At 46.0% G+C, this 25,250-nt stretch overlaps 1 protein-coding gene across 3 annotated transcripts in view; it reads left to right on the top strand.

The window, feature by feature from the left end:
• The window catches only part of SLC16A9 (solute carrier family 16 member 9), a 246,081-nt gene that overhangs the window by 154,272 nt on the left and 66,559 nt on the right, over positions 1-25,250 (top strand). For all 3 annotated transcript variants that reach the window (XM_086921751.1, XM_086921752.1, XM_086921753.1), the window contains exon 2: positions 4,116-4,348. In XM_086921751.1, coding sequence (XP_086777877.1) covers positions 4,156-4,348 — 193 coding nt within the window. In that variant the 5' untranslated portion in view covers positions 4,116-4,155. The remainder of the gene's footprint in view (positions 1-4,115; positions 4,349-25,250) is intronic.

Here is a 25,250-nt window from a genome sequence, read left to right as displayed (position 1 = left end):
GGTGGCACCACTTGGCAGGGTAGACTAACAGATCGCAGAGTCCAGGGGCAGGTGCAAGATGGTTGGAAGCCTGTTATGTCCCTGAGGCTTCAGACCAGGATGTCAGCCAAATAGTCCTTGGCGTCTATCTGGGTTCGACTGATGAAGGTCCACTCCTTCTCACCCAAACAAGAGGGCACAGGTCAGCACAGCAAAGCAGGAGTCCAGCAAAGTGCATTTTAGTGGAGTGTAAGTCCTTCAGCAGCACAGAAATACTTCTTCCTGGCAGAGTATCCTTGGGTTCACAAGTGTACTGAGGTGGTGGTGTCTGAAGTCCTTCTTTTATGTACAGTCGTGCATTTGAAGTGGGGAGAAGCTTCTAGAGGCATGCCTTTGAAGTGCACAGATGCCCTGCCTTCCCTGGCCAGGCTCCAGACTAACTACAGGCGGTATGTAGCCAGAGGGTATCAGTGAGGGCCTCATTACATGTTAGTAGAGGATCAATAGTAGTTTGCCGCAGCTGGAGTACTTCAGACAATGTATTGGTTTTGACTTCTAAGGTGGGAAACTGGAGGTTGAGAACTTTGCTGTTCTCCTGACTACTGCAAAAGAAGCGCTCTCTTCAGTGGCAAGACGTGGATGTGTGAGTAGTACAGAACCAGGAGAGGTGCATAGACCACTTGCATCTTGTAGGTCATCATATCGGGCCTTTATGGTAGGGTTGGCCAGTTTATTAGCTGTGTTTTATAATCATTGTCAGAATCTGTGCCAAATAAGATATATAATGTGTGAGATCTGCTTTGTAGAGGAAGGAAGTCAAGAGGTGCAGGTTGTAGTTCGACAGCAACAAAGCTTTGTCTCGGTCGAGGTAGCAGTGGCACTGACTCAGAGTTGAAGTGCACAACTTGAACCTCTTCCTCTGGCATTGATGGAGTTTGCATTGGCGTCACGTTTTGAGAACCGGTGTAAGATGTGGAGAAGGAGACGGAGTCGGTATGAGCACCAGAAGCAACCTGGTGATGGGTTTAGAGGGTCCAACTGACCCAAATGGAGGACCTCCTAGCTCTGTAGGTTCCAAAGGCGCATTAGAGTGAGTCGTAAGGAATCTGAAGACTCAAAGCATATCTTTGTGAAACTCTTGGATCTACCTTGGTCTCGCAAAAGGCCCTGGAAACTCAGGTTCTGCGGGAACAGGTCTAGGGATGGACTCTTGCATTGATCAATTTGGGAATGAGATCGAGAGGCATGGGGCCATCCTCGGCCCCTCTCAGTAGTTCAAGAGTAGCGGGAAGAGGCTGAGTTCCATTTGGACTTTTTTTGCTTACCCGAAAAATTGAAGTGCAAAGAGGATTGACTCCGGTATCGACTCCTGTGGCTCTTAAATGAGGAATGAAGCCAAAACTGAACCTTGGACTTGGCCACAACGAGGACTCTTCCAATGTTTGCCGATGTAGAGCTTCGCCTCGCAGTCTAGTATGTCCTTTGGGTTCATTGACACTCAGCCCCTGCTGGACTTAGATTTGTGGCTTGACCTCCGGCACCAAAATCACACCTGGTGAGCATCTGTCACAGACTCAAAGTCCTATGTAGCAGTTCGTCGATGGAGAAGGGAAGCATACTAATTCAACACTAATCCTCTAGGTGTCCCGTAGTAGCGTGCTACTCGCCCAAAAAGTGATTCGACGCCTCGTCAGGGGTAGTAAGCGCTATATAAATTCAATTGCAATACAATACACTAGTCCAAATTAAGTGCAGCTTGGAGAGTACTATACTATTTATCTCAACCAATAAAACCCAATACCCCAAAATATTAGAATTTATCGAGTCAGATAAGTAGCACCTGTTGCAAGTTTACAAGTAACAGTGGGGAATAACGTGAGTTTTGGTGTCAGTCCATAATACCTGTTCAATTTCAGCAGTTGTGGTCTGCCGAAATTAAGAGTGAGAAAAATCCAAGGGTGTGGACTTTCTGATTATTGGGTGCATAAAATATCCACCCTTTGTGATTGTTTTCCCCATGCAAACAGGACCATTCCCATAGATTACAAAATTCTAAGACATTTGTGATTGGATTATGAAAGTGAGTGAATGTGGTTAATTTATTAAATAGTGCTTAGTTAATATAATAAGAGCCGAGGAAAAAGGTTTTGACAGACATTCTAAAGCTGCAACATTGATACTAGTTGCCATGTCGTTTTTCATCAAATTAAAAATAAATATGAATGCATGTCAATACCTTTAAAACAAAATAAGGACAAATACAGAAAGTCATAAAAACAAATACCATGGGCCCGATTCACAGAACTAACTTAAGACAAAATCCTAAACTTACTACCATTTTGGTATTCACAAAAGGCACTTACTAATTTCGGTATTCACAGAAGTTAGGACTCCCAACTTTAGGACTCCAAAATTCCATCTGGGAATACCGAAAGTCTTAAAGTTAGGATTTTTCTCAGTTTAGGGGTAGTGAAGTTAGGACTCCTAACTTTAGGACTCCTAAATGCCTTCTAGGACTCCTGACCCTGAAATATGCTAGGTATAATTTAGTGAACTACAATTTTGTACCTGTTGTGCACTGTTTATGACCTCACATATTACATCACTCATGACATCTCAAATTACATCATTGATGACATCACTGAAGACATTGTCCAATATGTGTGACAGTGATATAGGCTTTCTGCTCTGGGAGTAATTCAACTGGTTAAACTTGTGACCAACATTCTAAAAGCAATCAACTGACAATAGACATAACCTTTGGCAGCGTCCGTGGCACTTGCCATATCTGTGAACTTACCAACTTGTGATGTTTGTGACACTCCTTTTATTGGTCTGCACCTACCCAAGACATTGTCTCTCCATCCTTTAATGGCCTTCAACACCATCCAAATAAAAATTTGTTCTCTACTGACCTTAATAGGATTGCCCTTCTGAAACACCTCACAAAAGCCACCATTTTGAGTCCGAGGTCAACAGGTATGCATTAACCACTCAAAGAGCACATTCAGCTAGACACTGTGGATAACCAACAATAGACTGGTAAACTACACTACATTTATTACTGAGGCAAGCTGAATGGTGTACAGCGTTGGAGCCATGCTTGCAAATCACACTGTAGTAAAAACATCTGGAAGTGGGTTTCCTGTGTAACGTACATCTTTCACAGTATGCAGTGACACCAAATCTCCAGGGAAGGTCTGCAACTAAATATCCACACCTCATAAAATCGCGGAGAGTAGTCATGACAAAGGAGTGATGCTCAACAAGTAGTCCACACAACGTCCAGTGCCCCTATGGTGTAATGACGTAATTGCTTTGAAAGTGTATACCGTCATGGGCACTACTAAAAAATTATGTTGCCTAATGAAGTAAGATTAGGTGACATTATTGATTACCGAATATAAAGGATATATCGCGTTCGGTTGGTAATATAAAAATTACATTTGGTGTGATGGAAACGTCGAGATGTGATCCCTGGTATTTATGATTTCAAAACTCAGATCATTTATTTAGTAAATAATTTGTATTTATCTGCATAAAAACAAGAAGAGAGCCTACTACTATGTTTGACTGTGGAAGTAAGCTAGAGGGGAAGGGTGAAAACCTCAAGCACAAATTGGTGCCAGTTTATATTTTGTAGTTGTGCTACAACATTGGAACTCAATGGTCTAAATATGAGGAGGACTGGATGTCAAGAAGCTGTTTCTCACAGTACACAATCAAATGACAATCAATCAAATCATTTGAGAATAATTTATGAAATCATTTATTTTCGTTGGATAAAAACAAGGGCAGAAAATTACAATACAATTATAGCCAACATTTCACAGGTATGGCCTAAGCTCTGAATGACAGTTACTGCCCTTCAAAACTTACCAAGCACGATTAATAATGAAAACAGGCATTCACAAAACAGGTTAAACATAAATAATAGTATGACTGCCAAATAGATAGGAATTATTTGTGTACACCAACAAGGGAAGGTAACTAGGGTATTTGTAATATCTTGATCGTCTAGCCTAAAAAAAATACTTTTCCAGTTTTGGTTGTTCAAATGTTTTAAGACTATAGAGAGTTGCAGCCTTTTGCAATGAAATGTATTTTGATGCAATGTTTTTTTTTTTTTTGCATAGCACCTTCAATAGAAATTGATACATTCTATCGGAGAAAATCATGCTTCAAAAACCTCCGGATGGCGGATGGGGCTGGGTCATTGTCACCATCTCCTTCTTCGTTCAGTTCTTGGCATATGGATCCCCACTTGCAGTTGGCATCTTGTATGTTGAATGGCTTGATATTTTTAAAGCAGGGAAAGGAGAGACTGCGTGGGTTGGATCACTTGCTGCAGGAGTTGGACTTTTAGCAAGTAAGTTCAAATACTATATTTATACAAGTTGAATATTAAGTTCAGTGAAATCGTTGACCATTTAAGGATTATGAAAGCTTTTTAAAGTATAGGTAAATATGTTTCCTATTGATTCGTAAAATAGGGAATTTACTCTTTACATTGCATTTGTTTGATTTTCTAATGTGAAAGAGACTATTAATTATATTATGTTTGAATTATCCCCAGGCGTCAGACTGGATCTGGAGAATTTTTCTTTAGCAGTCCACCTGCGCGCCAGTGGATGGTGTTGGTCGACTCTGCATTCATCATTGGCGTCGTGATCACCGGAATGACGTCGCAATATCTACTTAGACACCGCCAATGCGCGATGACTTCAGTTCTTTCTTTTTCCACGCCTCCAGCACAGATCCGGAGAGAGTGGTACCCTTTGTAATTTTTTGGCTAGTGTTTTTCGACCTCTTTTTCGAGTCGTTCGACTCCTGGTGCACGCAGGATCTGCCATCACCTCCTCCACTGGCGCAACATCACTTCGGACAGGTGGGCTTTACAGATAGTCCAAAAAGGCTTCCTCCCATTCGAACCTACTCCTTCCTCCATGCCACCAACACTCCATCACATGTCGGAAGATCACTTGTCTCTTCTTCGTCAGTAAGTTACGGCTCTCTTGGCCAATGGAGTTATCAAGCAAATCCCTGTCCGAGAAGTAGGTTGTGGTTGTTACTCCCACTCCTTCCTGGTGCCCAAGAAGGACAAAGGCCTGCGTACTATCTTCGATCTCAGGGACGACAACTGCTTCCTCTGGAAAGAGAAGTTAAAAATGTTGACATTAGCCCTGGTCCTTTCTGCACTCAACCCTGGAGACTAGATGGCAGCATTGGACCTGCAGGATGCTTACTTCCACATCCCTGTCCTGCCAGCCCACAGGCGTTACCTACAGTTCACGATAGGCCACAAGCATTTTCAGTTTACTGGGCCCCCTTTGGCCTTACCAGCACTCCTCGTGTGTTCACGAAAGTGATGGCGGTGGTCGCAGCTCATCTGCTCAGATCAGGGGTTCCAGTCTTCCCCTATCTTGAAGACTGGTTGTTGAGACGGGCTCACCCCAAGCGTCGTCTTCCACCTCCAGACTACAGCGGTCATCCTGCATTCACTGGGGTTCACTATCAACGTGCCGAAGTCACACCTGATTCCCTCTCGGAAGCTCCTTTTCCTCGGAGCAGTTCTGGATACAGTGCAGTTTCGGGCTTATCCTCTCTGGCTATGTTACTGATGTTTCAGCCTCTATCCCAGATTTCGGTGAGAATGACTCTGAAGCTGCAGGGCCTCTTGGCCGCCTGCATCCTGCTGGTAGATCATGCCAGGTGGCATATGCAGGTTCTGCAGTGGGACCTGACGTTCCAGTGGGCGCAGCATCAGGGGAATCTTTCCGATGTCATCCAGATCTCAGAGGGCACTGCACACCAATTGCAGTGGTGGCTAATGGACCAGGATTGGGTCAACAGCAGATCCCTCTCCCTTCCACAACCAGACTCCACGGTGGTGACAGATGCGTCACTTCTGGGATGGGGTGGCCGCATGTGAGAGGCAGAGATCAGAGGCCTCTGGTCTCCGGCGTAGTCCGGGCTCCACATCAACTTTCTGGAGCTCCGGACGATCCGTCTTGCACTGAAAGTATTCCTCCTTCTGTCCAGGGCAGAGTAGTGCAGGTGTTCATGGACAACACCACTGCCATGTGGTACTGCAACAAACAGGGCGGGGTCGGGTCGTGGACCCTATGTCAAGAGACTCTCCGCCTCTAGATGGGGTTGGAACATCAGGGCATGTCCCTGGTGCTTCAACACCTGGCAGGTTCCCTGAACGCCAGCGTGGGCCAACTCAGCTGCCAGTGTATGATGGATCAGGAGTGGCGTCCTCACTCGGAGGTGGTGTAAGGTCTCTTTCAGCAGTGGGGAGAGCCTTGGTTAGATCTGTTTGCCACCGAAGAGAACGCGCAATGTCAGCAGCTCTGTGTGTTGGAATTTCCAAGGCGGCACTCGCTCAGTGACACTTTCCGTCATGAGTAGAATCGCGGTCTTCTATACGCCTTTCCGCCTATACCACTTCAACTCGGAGTGCTGAAGAAGATCAAGCGCGACCGGGCCCAAATCATCCTTGTGGCTCTGGACTGGCACGAAGAGTCTGGTATCCTGAGCTCTTGAACATGGCCATTGATCCTCCGATCAGGCTGCCTCTTCAGGAGGATCTTCTGTCACAGCAGCAGGGGACGGTCCTGCATCCAAACCTGTCCAGTCTCCACCTCCTTGCGTGGAGATTGAGCAGTGACAGTTGACCGCTTTTGACCTTCTTCCCGAAGTCTGTAATGTCATCTTGGCAGCCCGGCGTCTCTCCACTAAAACGGTATACGCTTGTAAATAGAACAAATTTGTGGCATGCTTCACAGCAAAGGCGGTAGATCCTCCTTTCTGCCCCACTTTCAGAGCTTCTCCTCTTCATTCTTTCTTTGGCCCAGCAGGGCTCTGCTCTGGGCACCCTTGAGCAGTTATCTTTCTGCCATTTTGGCCATTCTTCGCCTTCTCTTTTCAAGTCCCCTATTGTAAATAGATTTCTTAAGGGCATTACTCACCTTTTTGCTCCTATTCCTTTCGTAATGCCCCAGTGGGACTTGAATCTGGTCTTAACTTATCTTATGCGTGCTCCTTTTGAGCCACTATATATTTGTCCTCTCAGACTCTTGACCTTAAAGGCTGCTTTTCTGGTTACCATCACCTCTGCTCCCAGGGTGTGTTTTATGCTCTTTCTTCCAAACCCCCTTTCCTTGCTGTTCATCCGGACAAGGTTATCCTTCGTACTAGACCTTCTTTTCTTCCCAATGTGGTTACCTCTATCCACATAGCACAGACCATCACATTGCCCACCATCTTTCACCCCCACATCCTTCTAAAGAGGAGGAGAGGCTCCACCATCTGGATCCAAAACGTGCACTATCATTTTACTTGGATTGCAGAAAACAATCCCGGGTGGATGATCAGCTCTTTGTTAGCTATGTGGGCACCAAGAAAGGTCGGGCCACGCAAAAACGAACCATCTCTCGAAGGGTCGTTCTGTGCAGTAAAATCTGTTATTCCTTGGCGAAAAAGGAGCCTCCTGTAGGGTTGCGCTCCCATTCCACCAGGGTGACTGCAGCCAATACAGCTTTGGGATGTGGAGTCCCCCTCAATGGCATCTGCCAGGCTGCCATATGGGCATCATTGCACACGTTCATTAAACATTACTGCCTGGATTGCCAAGTCCAGAGACGGCTTCTTTGGTCGTTCAGCTTTCCAGGACTTTTGGTGTGAACTTGGTTCACAGACCCACCTCAGGGGTTGGTATTGCTGGGGTATCTATTCCAAGGTAAGGAATCTATATTAATAGTCTCTTTCAGATGAACAAGTTACTTACCTTTGGTAACAATATATCTGTAAGAGACATACACTAGTTATAGATTCCTTACCGCCTCACCCATCCTCCCTGTTCTGCGAACTGACTTCTAGAGCAAGGGACTCCCTTTCAAGACTCTAGTTTTGTGCACCAGTGGTCCGTGTCTTGCATGGATCTGCGCTTCTGGCATGGAATGTCATGTAGAGAACTGACGTCAGCGTGCAGGGGCGGAGTCTAAGTAGATACCGCAAAGTCATTCCGGCGATCACGACGGCGAACGTGGAATCGACCGACGCCACGTACCAACGCGCAGGGGTACTCCTGAAGAAAAATTCTCCAGATCCAGTCTGGTGTCTGGGGGTAATTCTAAGTTAAGGAATCTAAAACTAATATATGTCTCTTACAGATATATTGTTACCTAAGGTAAGTAACTTGTTCTTTAGTTTCGTTGGTTCTACATACCACAAAGGCAACTTCAGGGCTTAGCAATTATATACCTTTGTTCTTGCTCTTTTGAATCCTAGTATTGCCCAGATTTGTTAGGTTTCTGGTGCTAATATTTTCTGCATTGATTTTTTGATTTGGTATTGGTGCTCTCTACAATTAGGAGAAGCGACCGGTCCGATCTTTTAGAATGAAGGACCCCTGGTTCCTTTGTGACTGTATGTTCACTGGACTCCCATTGGAAAGGGTGTACTCTGGTTTAACAATGTCATATTTCTGAAACTTGGTTATCATCAGCAAATAAGTGTACTTGCTAATTGTTTTCTTTGTAAAACAACTAAATAGGAATGCTTAAAGCTCTATGGCTTTAGAAAAAGTTGCCAAATTTAATATAAATCAGTGAACATGTTAAAACTAAGGACAGATTAAATATTGTGTTTTAACCAGTGTAAAAAAACAAAAGGATGTTTATTAAAAAAAAGTAAAAAAACATTGATAAGAAGAATTAATTTTAAGTTTCCTTCTTTCAATATTCAAAGTATGCACAAAAACACACGTATGCCGGACTTCCTCTAGTAGTCTTCCGAGCATTGAAAGACCAACCTTAAAGACAGCCTCTTCAAATACATACACAGGCTGTATCGCACCCCCGCCCAACTTCACCGATTATGTCTTGTAGCAAGCGACAGGTGCTTGCGCTGCTCCGCGCCCGCGGCTGATTTCGCTCATCTTGCCTGGCTGTGCCCCCGGGTCTCGGCATTTTGACGAGAGGTTTGTGCAATTATCTCCGAAATCACCTCGTCACCACTCCAACCTGACCCTGTGATCTGCCTCTTAGGCTTTGTTAAATTTTGCTTGGATGCCTCTTGCCGTTTGACCGCCATGCTGTTGGTCCTCGCGCGGCATAGGGTCTCTATGTGTTGGGGTTGCAGGCCTGCGCCTAAGGCGGCCCTCTGGCTTGAAGAAGCATTCCCCTGCCAGAACCTCCTGTTTGAGTTCTGGAACCTCTTTCTAGCCGGGTCTGGGGCCCACTTGTTACCTACCTTTCAAGCCATGACCCCCAGCATTCTGCGACTTTTTCCGCGCTACCCGCCGGCTCCCCGCCCGCGGCGGCCGCCATTGTTAGTCCATGAGCTGCTCCATTCTTGTTCATGGCCCTTCCATTCTCCCTGCCTTCCCCTCAATGCCTGGTGCCTTCCCTGGTCATCTGCTTTAGCCCCTCACTGGGATTTATGAGAAATCTCCATGGCATTGGCTCTAATGTGACACAAGTGTGCAACTATCTCTGCTGTGCTGCAATGTATTGATGTGCTTAGTCTTCTGCTATTGTGGAACTATGTAATTGTGCTGTGCAATTCTTTCCAAATAAATGTTTTGAAAATTACAACAACAAAAAAAGACAGCCTCAGAGGTTGTGATGTATTTAACGGAAAGAGCACTAACATGTCACCTCACGTTGGTAGGGATGGGCCTTCCAGTTGTTTCTCTGGATACTTCAGTGGCTGACCGGATGAAACACCTAACCAATATGCCTAATCAATCCAATATTGTCCTCCAATGTTAATGGCAAGAATTTGGAAAATAAGCAGATGTTTTGCAAATCACTCATATTCATTGAATGGATGAGTCTCAGATTAGAATTCAAAAGACAGCTAAAAATATGAATACATGTGGTAAGAAGGAGTTTAAGCCTTAGCCTGAGGCTATACTAAAATGGTATTAAAGGGCTGTACGTGTCATATAGAATAAAATGGGGTGTGTCTACCAAAACTTCCAGTGCTATTAAATCCGGCACCACAAAAGTGAGACAAAAGACTCCATTAAGTGGCCAAGGTCTCATCTGCAACTTCTACCCAACATCATACATAGAATGGTTACAAATCCATTCGCCATACCAACTTCTCACAGTGTAGGTAGTTTCAAATTCTAGGTAGTCTCAAATTATGTTACTACCCACTAGGCACAATACTACCCAACCCCTAGGAATAGATTCTTGCCCTTCAACAGCACAAGATAATGCCTCCTGCTCAGATTTGTACTATGCCCAATGGCTGCCAAGACCTAACCATTAAACAAATCCATAGAAGTATTAAAATGGAATGCCCTATAAACATGATTTGACAACGTGGTGCTCCCTTGGATAAACTTGCAACTAAAATTTAACAAATTGCAAATGTGCTAACCGCAAAGATTGCTGTTAAATAGGAGATACCTTTTCAGTGGGAAGTTTTCTAGTGCCAAGCGTGGCTCATGCATGGCTCCAAGCAACAGCCGCTTACATTAGTAATTATTTGCAATGCCACACTCCACTTCCCATTCCTTCCTGCCACCGGTCCAAAGGCAGGGCATACAGCCTAAGGAAAAGAGAAGAGAAGATGTGGCTAAGCAGGAGCTACTGTTTCCCCACTGCCACAGGTGACGGCGAAGAAACATAACTCCCTGCAGTCCGATGTGCCATCCATTTTGGGTGAACAACCACTTACAAGAGTAGGCAAGGTGAAACTGTAGTGGCTTTCTGCTAATTTGGAGAACCTTCAACTTCATCATGACATGCAAAAATCACCATATGAATGAGTTCAGGCTCAGCTGAGATATGTAGCTGCCTTGTGGCAGCCAGCCAAACAGTCCTTAAAGAAAGCTTGAAGAAGCATTGATAAAGCCATATTTTTTTGAGCCTTGATCTAGTTTTTTATTTTTTTATTTGCAACAACATATTACATGGAATTGAATGGATTGAAAGAAAATATACCAAGGGAGACTTTTTAAATGTTTAGTTGACTAGAACATAATATTAAAATAAGATATATTCAAGCTGTGCCTAAAATTGTTGCTTTAGTTGCTGAATATTTGTAATCACAAATATATCCACCATCACTACTAGACTACGTTCTGTAGCAGTGAAAATGAAGTACTGCTCGAAGGGTCTTCAGCATTCCATTGTTTCAAATCGAATTTTCTCCTAAATTCTCTTCCCCTGCCTTGTCCCTCTTCTGCTCTTTATGTATGTGCTCTTATCTGGTAGGACTGTTATTTGTGACACTGCTGAGTAAGAGAAATGGTACAGGGCAAGATGCAGGAGAGTGACAGACGCATAAAGAGAGCAGAATAACTAGACGTATGAAAGAGAGGGAGAAGGGCATATAGATAGAGAGGATGTAGGAAGATATGAGTGAGTCATCCCTCATACCCTGATCACCCCATTTGTTTGACTGATACTCTGATTGTGCCCTGGGCTCTGCTAACCAGACCCAGGACCAGTGCTCTGTGTAAAAGTTATATGGTAATTAGGTGTAATTACAAATGGTATGACAACCTATATGTAAGCCTCTAGTATATGATGGGGCATGTAGGTTTAGATGCCCAGCAGATTTAATGCTCTTAATTGTGCACTGCGGTGTTGCCTGCTGTCATTTTAAAGGCAGCCCTGCTTTTGCAGGCTGCTTTTACAATTACATTATATGAAAATTCGACTTTAAAGTACTTCAAAAGTCTTAAACTACTTTATTTTTACATATGTCACCCAAGGTCTTCCCTGTGTGCTCCAGGATCAGGGTACCTTTTAACTGTAGTCAGGGTGTTTTATATGCCCTGGTGGGGGAACAAATTGCAATTACTTGTTCCCCTTTGTAGCACATTGGCATAACCATTGATAGGAGTGAGCTACAAATATACCTTAAAGTATTAAAATAATATAAGATGTATTATAACTGTCACAGAAAAGAAGTTATATACCTTTTGTCTCTGATGAACGAAAATCCAGCCTTCCAGTATCATCTCTTGATTGGCCATCCTTTGACAGGCTAAGCCAAACTGCTCTGATGAGGTGTGAAATGGCCTGCTTAGAGACAAAGGACAGCTGGTGAGAGGAGCTGGGCGAATTTTGCGAATCTCGCGTTCGCGAATTTTGCGGATTTCCGAACTCGCAATCCGCAAAATCCGCGAATTCTCGCGAATTTGCGGATTTTTTTTTTGTTGTGTTTGCGCAGGTTTCTGCCAGTTCGCGAGGGTTTTGTACAATGTCGCAAATTGCGAACTTACCTGTCGGGTCGCAAGTTTCGCGAACTTGTTGTTTCTACGTGTCCAGCCTGTTTGGGACACTCTTCTTCATCACTGCCACTCTCTGTCACCACTGCCACTCTCTGACTACTCATGCCACCCTCTGGCCCACCCATGCCACCCTCTGTTTCATCACAGCACCCTCTGGTTGTCCAGTCAGTGTACATTATTGTGGCAACGCAAGCACACCTTCCCTGCCTCAAGTGACCTGAATTAATTTGGGGCTGATTAATGTGTCACAGAATATTTTTTTAGCTGGCACCTGCTTCCTTAGTGCTTCCTGATTAGTGATCTTTTGCACTTGCTAAGTGCTTTCATTGTTGCAAAATTAGTTACAACACCTGCCCTGCCCCAACTGACAATAATGAATTAGGGGCTGATTAATGGATTTGAACTTCCAGCCTGGCTCCTGCTTGTCTCCCTTAGCTGTAATTCAGGACCTTTGTGGCATATGTGTAACTATTCTGAGGTTCAGAGCAGGGTCACATAATAGTTGCAACTGGCAACTGAACTCTGGAGGGGCCCCTCAGGAAGCACTACAGGAAATGGCTACTAATGATGAGCCTGAACTTTTGAACCTGGTAAGTAGTTTCAGTTTTGCTAAGATCGTATTTCTGCAATTTTGCACTTATTCGCGGGGCGCGAAGTTGTACTGGGAAGCCGCGAACTCACGCGAACAGTGCGAACAGTGCGAGCAAAATCCGCTGCTCGCGGATTTGCGGATTTTGCGGGAGATTCGCGAATCTCGCGGATTGCGAATTTACCGAAAATCCGCAAAATCCGCGAGCGAAACGGATTTCCGCCCATGCTTAGAGGAGATCTGCAGATGCAGAGCAAAAAGCAGAATGGGGGTGGAGTAGCCAAATAGATCTTCAAAGAGGGAATGACGGGTAGGACAGGACACCTTCTCACCCCCACACCCTGAACTCCCAGCAAGACCGAAACCCCAGTCATTGAATTAGCAGAGGGGCTGGACGGGGAGTTTTAGGGAAACTTAGCCTCACCGGTGGTTTGGCTTAGCCAGATCTTAACATCCATGAGAGAGTTTCTCTATTTTGGATTTTAAAAGAACAGTGCTCTCTCTGTCAAAAATATGTCACCCTTTGGAGGAAGCTGTCATACTTCTGGGTGGTACCCGTACCTCATTGGTCAGGGGTGGCCCCCACCTCCCCGCCTGTCACCCAAGAACACTGGAACACTGTGGGAGAGCTGCCCAGCAACTCGGATCCCTGCCAGAAATACAAGAAGGATTGCCTTGCTGAAATCCAGGCCTGCACCAAGATGATTATATTGTGAGTGACTGCACCTGCTGCACACTTTGGGACTACAGCCCTAAGGACTTTGTCTTGCTTTGAAAAGGGAAGGAGTGGACTGCCTGAAACCAACTCGTTAAAAGAGCCTCACCTGCATCATTTACAGCAAGAAGAAACCAGCTGACCACCTTTAGCTGGTCTTTAAAGAATTTGTCCGGGTGCATTGTGGGTGACGTAGTCCCAACATCCCAAGGAGCAACTCAGTGATTTTGAAACGTTGGATTGGTGTTGTGGACACTTTGAAACCCCACAAGGACCTTCTGGAATAAGACTCCGAGGTTTGGAGAATTTTTTGACAGCAACGTCAAAATGTACCTCGGTCTGAGATTCAGGTTTGCTCCCCTGAAACTCCGGGGTTTTTGTCGACAACGAGACTTTCAGGAGTTGACCGATGTGTTGCACTTAGCCAAGCTGCTGTCTCAAAACCCAAAGCCGCCGGATGAGGAGCCTCACTCGACGTCAAGAGAAAAAGCTAAAAACAAATAACTACGTCAGAAGTGCCCTACCGCTAAGTGTATCCGATCCGCCACCATCCCTTTCACACTGAAACTTTTACTTTATCCTGGTCAAGCGTGACCAAATGTCGCGAAGTGGTGCTTTTGTTTTTTAGGCATTGGAAAGTGTTTATTCTTTCAAAATTCATATCTTCATTAACCTACATTGGATTTTTGTCGTTTTGGTCTCATTTTAATCATAAAATATCTCTTGTTTTTATAAATTGGTGCTGTATTCTTATTGTATTGGTGTTTTTAAATGCTTTACACACCTGTCTCCTAAGTTAAGTCTGCCTGCTCGCTGCCAGCTACCCAGGGTTGACCTAAGGAATAATTTATTGAGACCATGGCTGGGCCAAATATTGTGATTGCGGCCTTATTACTAGTGGTAGACACCTACTTTCCCGACTAATAAACCACATTATATATAGGTTGAGAGAGAAGGGTGAGTTAGTCACAAGAAAAGATAAAAAAGGTAGAAAGGGACTAATATAGGAATGTGAGGTGGAGAAAAGGGTATAGTTTTAGAGTGCGAGATAGAGAAAAAGAAATGTAGAGCTAGACAGAAGAATACAGTATTATAAAGAGTGATGTACAGAGTGAGGTAATGTAGAGAAAGAAGGGAATTGGATATAGGTAAATGGAGCAAGAGGTAGAATTAGACTAGGGGACTTGAAAAAACAAATAGATGCAAGGGGAAGCGAGCGAGAGAGATCAACATAAGAAGTTGTATAGAAAAACAGGTCAGTTAAAAAGAAAAGTGGGATAGACAGTATGGTAGAGAGTGAGATGAAAAGAAGAAATAGAAATGTGTAGAGCAAAAAAAGGAAGTTAAAAGATGTGAAATAGAATTGAGGTTTATATAAAGACATAGTTATGAGAGGAAAAGATGGTGAGGTAGAGGAATCTGTAAAGATGCTGAGAGAAATAGATGAGGTGGAAGGATTGAGTCGAAATGGAGGACGTTGAGAGATAAATATATATTTGTGCATGAGAGTCAGAGTGGGTTAAAGAGAGAAGTTGATGATAGAGAAGAAGATTAGAGATAACCAGAAAGGAATAAGATATTTAGAGAGGTGAGGGAAAGGGAACAGAGGTAGAAGGAGAGAAATGGAGTTGGAGATAGTGAACTAATGATTAAGTCAATTGAGGGGTCAGGTAGTGAGAGAGTGTGTGATGAGGCAGAGAGAAGTATGGTAATGAGGAAGATGTGATGTTGAGAGAATAATGAGATATAGAAATGAGGAGGAGTGCTGTAGCAGAGATAATGATGATGGGGAGGTAACATAGTAGTGACATGGAGCAAAGTGAAATAAGACTAGAGATGAGGTTGTGTGAGTGAATCAGATGGAGAAAAGATACAAGGGACCTGATTCACAAAGGGCCTCTGTACTCATGTCGGAGACTTGCAGGCATGAGGGAGTTTCCGCACTCAGGGCAGAATCTCCGCAATGAGACTCCCCCCTCAACTGCGTGGCCTCCGCCACAAGTGGGAAGGCCCTTTGTGAATGACGACCAGGAAGTTCAGATGAAAAAAAAATAGCAGTGAGGTACAGAGAGAAGGATGAAGTAGAGACAGTTGTGGTAGACAGACGGGATCGATATTGATATTGATGTAAGCACAAAAAGAGATCTAGAAAGGGGCAGCAGCATCGTGAGAGAGAGTTAAAGAAAGGTGAAGTAGAGATATCTGAGATAGAGAGGGTGAAAGCACACAGGGAAGCAGGGATAGAGAAAGCGTTTAAGAAAGAGGTTTAAAGTAGAAGAGATGAGATGAGGTGAGGTGAGGTGAAGTAAGGAGAGAAAAGTGACACAGACAATTTTTCAATTTAATTGCTACCAACTGCCTGCGAATGCAAGCGTTAAGGCTGGGCAGCCCAGGTATGCACTCTAAGAGGCAGGCTTATAATTTTTTAGTACAAAACAGTGTAGCGAACCAAAATTGCTGCACTGCATTGAGCAAGGGAGAGAAAGCAGCTCAAAGCTATATTTAGTAAGAAAGGGTCTGCTTCTGCTCACTACCTCTGCAGTGCTTTACAAACAGGTTGCCTAGCGCCATGTCTCACTTTTGTGAGTGTGCTGACTAGCATGGACTTTGTACTAGAAGCATACCGTTCCAGTACAAATCCTATGCCTGGTCAAATTGTTAAACATTTTCCACATTGTAGGTGTGCTCTACAGAGCAGCACATATGTACTGATTGGAATGCTCTGAGAAATTAAAACATTTGTACATGTTAGCCCCTGCTACAAGGTGGTATTTATTTATAGAAGCATGGTCTGGCTTTTGTGTTAGACTTTGCATCAAAACTATGAGTGCTTGTGCTAAACTGATCAAGTTAAACCCAGCAGTACGGCACAAAGGAGCGCAAATCGTTATTTGTATTGAGAAAAGGGAAATAGTTTGTGCTGCCTGGCTTCAGTTTGTGTGACTTTCCCCTGGCGTAAACCCTTGCTAAAGCCTGCCCTAAATTTCTTTTAAGCTTGCTCGGCTGTCACATTAGAAAAATAAGCTATTTTGAATGAGCTAAATTATTATGACAGGAATTTCAACTGTCCTACTCACTTTTCCAGGCTCCCTTTTTAGGAGGGCGTCCTCGGCAAATACCTTTTAAATGTCTCTGGATACATATTTTTCAGTTTTTGTAGCAGCCCAAGGGTATTGGAGTGCTTTACATTAGCACCAGTTACAATACACATGGTCAGAGTCCTACTTTCATAACAGGGAGACTAAGGGGCTGATTACGATGGCGGGCGGTCTGAAGTCCGCCCGCCATCAAGGGGGTGATTGGGATCGCCTTCTTGTATGGTGGCGGTCCTGCTCTTGCAATCACGCAAACGGACCGGTATATTTTACTCATAAAGGTCAGTACTAATAGCAGAAAGTGAAGTCCAGTATTGGCAGTTGTGTTCTTTTGTTACAGTGGGCTTAGCCTTACTGGGTCAGAGCCACGACCCTGTGTTCTTCCTATGCCCTACTAACAGCACTACCACCTGGCTCAGAGGTCCCAGAGACATCCCCTCTTGAAAACAGATTATCAACGGATTACATGCCTAAGAGGGCTACCTCCCTAACATACTGGAAGCTGGTGAATAATCTGCCTGACCCGACAGGAACCCTACGAGAAAAGTGGGCTCATGATATTTGGGAGAGTGATGAATTGGAGTGGCAGGAAGCACTAGCATCCCCAAAAGAGGTGGGAATTCCCTTGCAACTCAGATTAGTACAATTACGCATCCTACACCGCTCATACTACACGAGATGCACCCTACATAAAATAGGAAGGATAGATCATCCATACTGTTTGAGAGGCTGAGGGTAGGAACGTACCTTTTACCATACCATATGGGAGTGTTCCAAAATAGCTGAATATTGGACCGAAGTGTTAAGAACAATGTCGCAATCAGAGGGGGTCTCACTACTACCTGAGCCCAGGCGTTGCTTATTAAACATATGGGAACCAAATGATCTCACACGTTCAGGGCCAGGTTGGGTTACAATGGGCATGATGATAGCCAAGAGGAATATAGCACAGAGATGGGGAAGAGCAGAGAGTCCTACTTTAACAGCATGGAGTAATGACATAGACGCAGCCATGATAGCGGAAAGAGCAGTGTTCAGTAGCAGGGGTTGCCCCAAAAAATGGACAAAAATCTGGGGGGCATAGAACGAATACAGGGGAAATATTTGTCAGCCACCATCAGACCGAGATGAAAATAGTTCAGATTCAGAAGAGGACTAAAAGACTCGAGAGTAACTGTGGAAAGTTTGCTTTCAAATGTTATAAAAATGTTTATTTGTGACTATGTACTGATAGAAAAGGTTGCTGATGAAAAGATAATGTACACATTCATATGTATATGTTCAAAGTGGTTGCACTGTATCAACAGGCAAAAACGAATAAAAATATATATCTTTTAAAAAAATGAATACAGGCAGAAAACAATGTGTTTTCTGTCTGCAGTTATCTGTAAAAATCTGTAGAAATGGAAAACAGGGAGCCTAAATTATTAGTAGTGGTAAATACATATCTACCACTGGCAATAAGGCCACCCGTACAGTCTAGGGCTCAGAATAGGTTTCATAAAAATGTTCTCATGCTTAACCCTTGGTAGCGCGGCTGCGAGAAGGCAGGCTTAACCTCAGACAGGTATGTAAAGCATTTCAAAACAACAATTCAGTAAATAATTAAGACACAACACACAATAAACACCGAACAGTTTATAAAAATAAGAGTTTTATCTTTAAAATACCACCAAAAAAAAGAAATGTAGGTAACCGTAGATATGAAGTTTTAAAGATTTATACTATATAGCATATAGAAACATATGATGCCTATTGGGACATCTGGTTGCGCTAGACAGGGACAAAGTCAAAGTTTCAGGCTGACAACAATGGGGCCCTGCATGGCTACCCCCCGCAGTCAGTCTTGGTCAAAGTTTTTACCTTTTCATGCTAGGAGAGGGTCGGTTATCCTGGAAATGAGGGACTGGCAGGGAGAGGTCCGATATCGACAACAGGACATCAACAGCATATTCCTTGGATACTATACCTGTTTATATGAAAGCAGGTAATCCATCCCCCACGGCAGCCGAGATAGACTCTTTCATGGGAGATATTGACTTGCCAGAAATACCAGAGAAAGAGGCAGAGGCACTAGGGTGGGAAATAGAGCTGGTGGAGGTTGGAAGTGCCATCAAGGCTATGGCCAGAAACCAAACGCCTGGGACAGACAGGCTCCCAGTTGAGTTTTACACATATGTCGAACACTTGGGCCCCTGCTTAGTGGAGATGTAGAACCAAGCAAAGCAAATTGGGAAACTACCAGAGTCCACTTGAGAGGCAATGATTATCCCTTCTGTCGAAACCAGGGAAACAGGCATCTGATAAAACAGCATGCAGACCACTCTCTATGCTCTATTTGGATATTAAAGTTCTGAGCAAGATACTAGCCACTCGTCTCCTGTCGCATGTGGTGGGCCTCCTACACCAAGATCGAGCAGGGTTTATACCATCCCGGAATACTACGATGACCGTACGGAGACTATTTTACATACTTGAAGCTCATTCCTACTGCAAGGAGGAAGCTGTCATCTTTGCAGTAGATATAGAGAAGGCATTTGATAGCCTCAAATGTTCATACCTGGTCTGGGTGATACAAATGTTTGGGTTGGGGCCTGAATATATGTGCCATGGACGGCCTTACTCTATAAGGATTCTATGGCCAGAGTTAAGATGGGAAAGCACATATCGGACTGCTACCGGGCGGAACGAGGAACACAGCAAGGGTGCCTCCTGTCCCCCTTGCTATTTGCCTTGGCCATGGAACTCCTGGTGCCTAGAGCTAGGAAAGGACGCTTCAACCGTGGACTGGAAGCATCAGTCCAAACTCACCATATAGCACTGTACGCTGATCATTTATTATTATTCCTAAGCAATGCGGGGGAGGACCTTCAAGGAGCCAGGGAACTGCTAGTGGCTCTGGAGAGAGTGACAGGCCTTAAGGTGAATTGGAAGAAGTTGTGCCTCTTCCTGGCCAAGGAGGGTAGAGAATGGCTACTGGCTGTGGAGGGAATTCTATGGGAAAAAACTGTGCCTTCCATAGCTGGGGGTCCAGATTTGATCATGACCAGGTGGACCTGTTGGAGGGAAATGTGGGGAAAGCTTTTAGGGGAGTGAAAGCATGTTTTGATTTCTGGGGCATCCTTACCCTATCAGTGGCAGGCAGGGTAGCCCTACTGAAGATGGTGACCTTGCAGAGACTATTACATTTTTTTGGGGTGCTCCCAGTTTGGATCCCGATGGGGATGTTTCAGCATCTCCAAACACTGATGAAGGAATTTTTATGGGGAACTGGGGGATGCAGAGTAGCACTCGCAACACTAATGAGATCAAAAGCAGCAGGAGGATTGGTTTTGCAAGACTTCGAATAATATTATATAGCTGCTCACGTGCAATTGTTAGAGTAAAAATTGTGATTTAAAACTTCAGTGAGTGACAGCATTCTGCCCGTTCACATGAGGCATATTCTCTCACAAAATAGTTCCATTCAGTTCCAGGGAACACTGTGTTGTGTTTTTTTTATTATTTTTACAATGGTGAGGGCCCACTAGCTCCCCTAACAAAAAAGTTTTACATAAAACATCTTTAAACAAATCAAGCCTGGATAAGGCCAGAAGTCTGTCACCTAACACCAGACATTTGGCTTTGCCAGTTCTTATTGTGTTTTGTTGTTCGTATCAGGCCTAGCTTCAAGCAGTAACGGCTCGTAAATAGATTAGTATTTATTTATTTATTTATTTATTGACATTTGTAGAGCGCAGCGAATACCCGTGGGCGTCTCGGCGCTAATTAAGGGATGGATCAGCAACTGGGGTAAAGAAGATATACAAGGCTATTGGTCAAATAACCACGTCTTTAGCTGTTTGCGGAATTAGTAGTCATGAATAGAACCAAGTAAGCCTGATCTTTTTATTTTTTTAAAGCAAGATCCAGGTATAGTAGGAGAGGGTTCCCACCTTCCCTGAGACATTTTTGAGAAAAAAAAATGGGACAACATTGTGAATTTGACACCTCAATAGTCAAATGAAAGATTAAAAAAACAAGTTGAAATATCCCAATACATTTGTGAACTACCAGTCAAGTTTGGTGATCCCCAGGAGGGTTCTGGGCGCATATCCTCCAGAAGAGGTCTTTGAAAATTGGTAATAAAACAGTATCACTTTTCAGCACAATTTCCATAAAAATTGCCTGCCTCCGATAATGCAAATTAAACAGAGTTAAGACCACACAAGTTATGCCAATCTTGTATGTTCTGCCACCCGGGAGGCCGTTATTTAAACATAGAATTATTGGTTCGAAGATGGGTCCCACTGTTACACTTTTACTACAAGAAAAACACACTTGTAGTTTACTAGCTTGATCAACACTCATATTCTAAAAGTTAATTCACTTTTGTGCCCAAGCTGTTTCTAGAAAGAGTTATATGAAATGGTGTGATGGTGGTTGGTACTTTGCATGTCAGCTTGCTGGTTCATTTCTTGAAAGGCTACTATACACAAAGTATTGTTCTTGATATACAATTAGATGTAAGTAGTAATTTCCTGTGGCTGAACTGCAGACTGTAATCATGGCTTCTCACTTGATCAAATTGTGTGATTCTAGGCAAATTGCATCACTTCTCTGTGTCTTTTTTCATTTGACAGCAGATTTTTGAAAAGTTCAGACGTTAATCGAGTTCAGTGTGCTATTTACAAAATATAATGTATATATGGTTTATAAGCCTAAATCATGCTGCTCATATATGCTGGTAAAAACCATCATGACTTTAATGAGAAACATTATCTCTGCCCCCCTCACCCCCCGCCCCCCCCCACACACACACACACTCACACACACACACTGTTTCGCTCCTTTGTTCACTTGTTGACGAATGAAAATGGCATCTCGCCAGGTAGCGCCTAGTTGTGATGTCAAGAACACTGGGCACGTTGCTCCCCCTTCTGTTTGAAGACTGCTTCATAGCAGGTGTTCACGTCCTTCTATGTTTGCATCACTGAAGGTAATACACGTGTTTCGAACCAAGTGTTTTAAGAGTGAGGGTCGAAAAGAGCCTCGCTCTCCTCCAATAAATGTCAGTGGGGGCCACATGTAACCACTAAGGCAGATAAACCACTGAAGCAGAACTAGCACAGGCTCTCCATTTCTGCCCACTCTGAATTGGCTGCTTGTTGACCTTCCTGCCCACGAGTTTGGGTTCCTGTGTTTTTTGTTTGTTTTTGAGACGTTTGTTTGCACTGGCATCTTGTGCCTGCAAGCGTGATATCCAGGATGCATAAATCTGAAAAGATCCGTTGTAGTTCCTCGTCAGCATTGTTGATTTATGTGGCACTCTTTGCGCGCTATGACGTGTTGTTGCTTTACTTTCGAGGAAGCAGTGCGCTGCACGGCGTGCCCTACTGACACACTTTCATATTATTTGTCCTGCTTAGGCAAAGCTCCGATTGTTAGCTGATCGGGCGAGATTAGGGCAAGAAATGCAAAAAATGCTGCTTTGTCTGGAAATGAAGCGCAAAAACATGGTAGGAGTGTGGAACTTGACCTTTGAACGGATGGCAGAGGTCACCTTTGAAATGAAATTATGATTTCTACGCGGGTGTCTCTCTGATGGCCTAGGTCCGGTCTGTCATGTTCTCATTTGGGAGCTATGGTGTAGGCAGGAAGCTGGAGCTTTCATGTGTGCACTTGCCGAGCTCTCTGGGGCCGCACTGGCGAGGGCTGCTTTTCACAGGGCTTGGCTCAGCAGGAAATGGGGGTCCTGAGTTGTGATTAAGAACTTGCAGCGCCAAGATACACTTCGGCGTGAGTCACACTATATGAAAGTTAATGAACATAACAGGGCAGACAAGCGGCAAGCCGGTACCGATGTCTGGTGCCACAGGCACCTGAGGGCTGATGGTGTTGGGGCGGTGTGCAGTTCTCGTGACACTGCAGGCAGTCTGGCCTGGCTTGTGCCCTGGAACAAACTAGCAGCCCATGAGGCGGTCCTCCTCACAGTGAGCATGGCTTGTGAGGGAGAGGAGGGGTCTGCACAGGATGTAAAGGCGCCAGGCCACAGTTCCTTCGTTGGCGGTGGGCGTTCAGGGGAAAGAGAAAGCTGCAGACCCACCACCTGAAATCAGAAAGGGCAACTGACCTCCTCCTGACCTGCGATTCCGGCAAACAAGATAAATGCAAAAACCACAGGTGATGGACAGAATGCAGAACAATGTCATACATTCACCCCAGTACAGAGATCTGGGCCTAAATCCATTGTTTTTTTGCACTCCACACCACCCCAGTTCAGCCATGGCCATATGCAAATCAGTCTGACCCTGTGCCTCATGGGAACAGTCCAGCCTGAACTGCCAAGCCGGAAGCAAGCTTCCGAGGACCGGTTTCTGGATTTCCAGCCGTCTTCAGCCCGGCTTGCTTGAATCCAGTAGTGTGGTGTGGAGTGCAGGGGACTCATGTCTGAGCATACCCATCCCACTCGGGGTGACAAATGCAAAAACCACTGGATTCAAGCAAGCCGGGCTGAAGACGGCAGGAATGCGCACCTCACCTGGGTGCCCTGCCTCCCTCACAGACCCGTCCCCCACACCCACCGACCTGCAGGCCCTCTTCCTTCCCCCTTTAGTCCCGTCCCACCAGGCGCCCTCACCTGATAAAGTTGCCGGGGCGTCCCGCTCCGTCCGCCGCGTCTCTGCCGGCTTCACACTCCCAGTGATGGCCCGACCGACGCCATCTCGTGCCTCCTGGAAAACACCAAACCTGCAGGTTCCCGCTCTGCCCTTCCCCCAGCTCTCAACCTCACGCAATTCACCCTCCTCCAACTCATCCTCCTCATCCTCGTAATCCAACATCTCATCCTCCCCAACCGTTGTCACCAACTCGCGCACTTCAGTCACTACTCTCTTCGCACCTTTCCCTTTCACTCCAGGCATAAACTCACACTCCAACATCGCCAATGCCCGCTCCCTCGATGGAGGGCAGGCCGCCGCGGACCCCTCTGCTGCTTCGTCCCGGCGTTTGGAGGCTGTTTTGCGGCCCACCCCAACCTCTGCCAGCTGTCCCTGCTGGCCTGCACCCACCCCCCCCGAGCTGTATGCGCCCAGGGAGGCCCCAGTGCCACCAGGTCTCGGCGCCGCCAAGGCAGTCCCTGACCCCTCTACCCAGACCCACTCCCCCTGGGCCCCCGGAGCGCCCCTACCCCGAGCACCAACCACACCCTGCCGAGGCCCCCCTTGCCCCTGGGCACCCGACCCGCCTTCGCCTCCCTGGCGGCACAAAGGCGCAGCCACTCCCGTTCCGACTCCTCAATAATGCGACGCTGGTCGCTGGCCCTCTCCTCCTCTGACATGAGTTCCCACCTGGCATACCACGAACCCCTACCCTCCATGTCCCCCAGGGACCCCTTCCCCAGCGGGGGTGCCGGTGGGCTCCCCGCCGCAGTCCCCGAAGCTGCAGTGCCTTCAGAGGGCCCTTGCCCTTGGACCCCTGTGCCCTGACTACATCCTTCCTATAACTAGAAAGATCCATTGGTTGCTCATTCAAGGGGGCCACCTCCTCCCTCCCAGACCCCCCCCGACAGCATGAGGGCAAACTCATCCCCAGCTGACACCTCCCACTCACCCAGGTCCTCCCCCCCACTGCCTTCACCCTCGCTGCTAACCCCATAGTCCACCAAGGGGCCTTCACTGCCTGGCTCCCCTGCCGGTGAGCCAGACACCACCAAACCCTGCCCGGGGTCCTCAGCCTGTTGCTGCGTGGGCCTATCGCCTCCCACAAGGCCTCCCACACCGCCCGGGGCCACTACTACGTCCTCTGCCTGCGCAGGAGGGCTCAACCGCTTCCCGCCGCGCTTGGGGGCATCCTGTGTTTTTTTCCCCCTCCCCCGCCCGACATACCTCCACGAGCCCTGGAGGGCTCGTCCATGCAGGCAACGACGGCCGCAGCAACCCGCGCTGAAGCGGGCCTAGGCGTGCGGGTCATTCCGACCCACGCCTGATCCAGAACGCCGCGCTGAAGGAGGTCGGCCCTCCCAGCCCGGCCGAGCACCTGCAATGCTGCCTGCACTGCCGCTGCATCGGGCGTGTCCATGCCGGCTAAAGCGATCGTCTGCTCCGAGAAATTGCCTCCGCTGTACCTGGGGACTGTACCGCACACCGGGGCACCAGTGGCGACACACACAGTAACTAGATCACAGCCCGCCTACCTAAAAGCACACAAACACAAAACTAAACCTATTCCCTGAGGCACTGGGGACAGGAAGAGGAAGTACTTCCCCTCCTGTCCCCTTGAGTAACCTCCTATCCCCCCACCCCCTAACCTAACCCTCTGCCTGCCGTCCTCTCGCGCGCGAACACTCCGGGTAAAAGATTGGTCTGTCAACCTGCTTTCCCCGGGGGCCGCAGCGGACACGGCGTCGTTTGTGTTAGAAAGAATGCGCTGCTGTGCTTCCAGTTCGCTGACCCCCGCTCAAGGCTCTAATCAGCACTTAGACAGCGGCTCTAATAGAGCTGAGAGGGCACTGCACGCCCTTGAGGCAGCAAGAGCCTTTTACCTCTAAAACATGACATTCAGACACATCACGAGCTAGACCTATCCCCTAAACACATGGTCTTTGAGAGTGCAAGTCCCAGTGCCGTGTCC

This window comes from Lissotriton vulgaris, chromosome 5 (assembly GCF_964263255.1).
Source record: "Lissotriton vulgaris chromosome 5, aLisVul1.2, whole genome shotgun sequence".
NCBI classification, from domain to species: domain Eukaryota; kingdom Metazoa; phylum Chordata; class Amphibia; order Caudata; family Salamandridae; genus Lissotriton; species Lissotriton vulgaris.
Note: the sequence above shows the minus strand (reverse complement) of the source record. Positions and strands in the feature narration are given on the sequence as shown.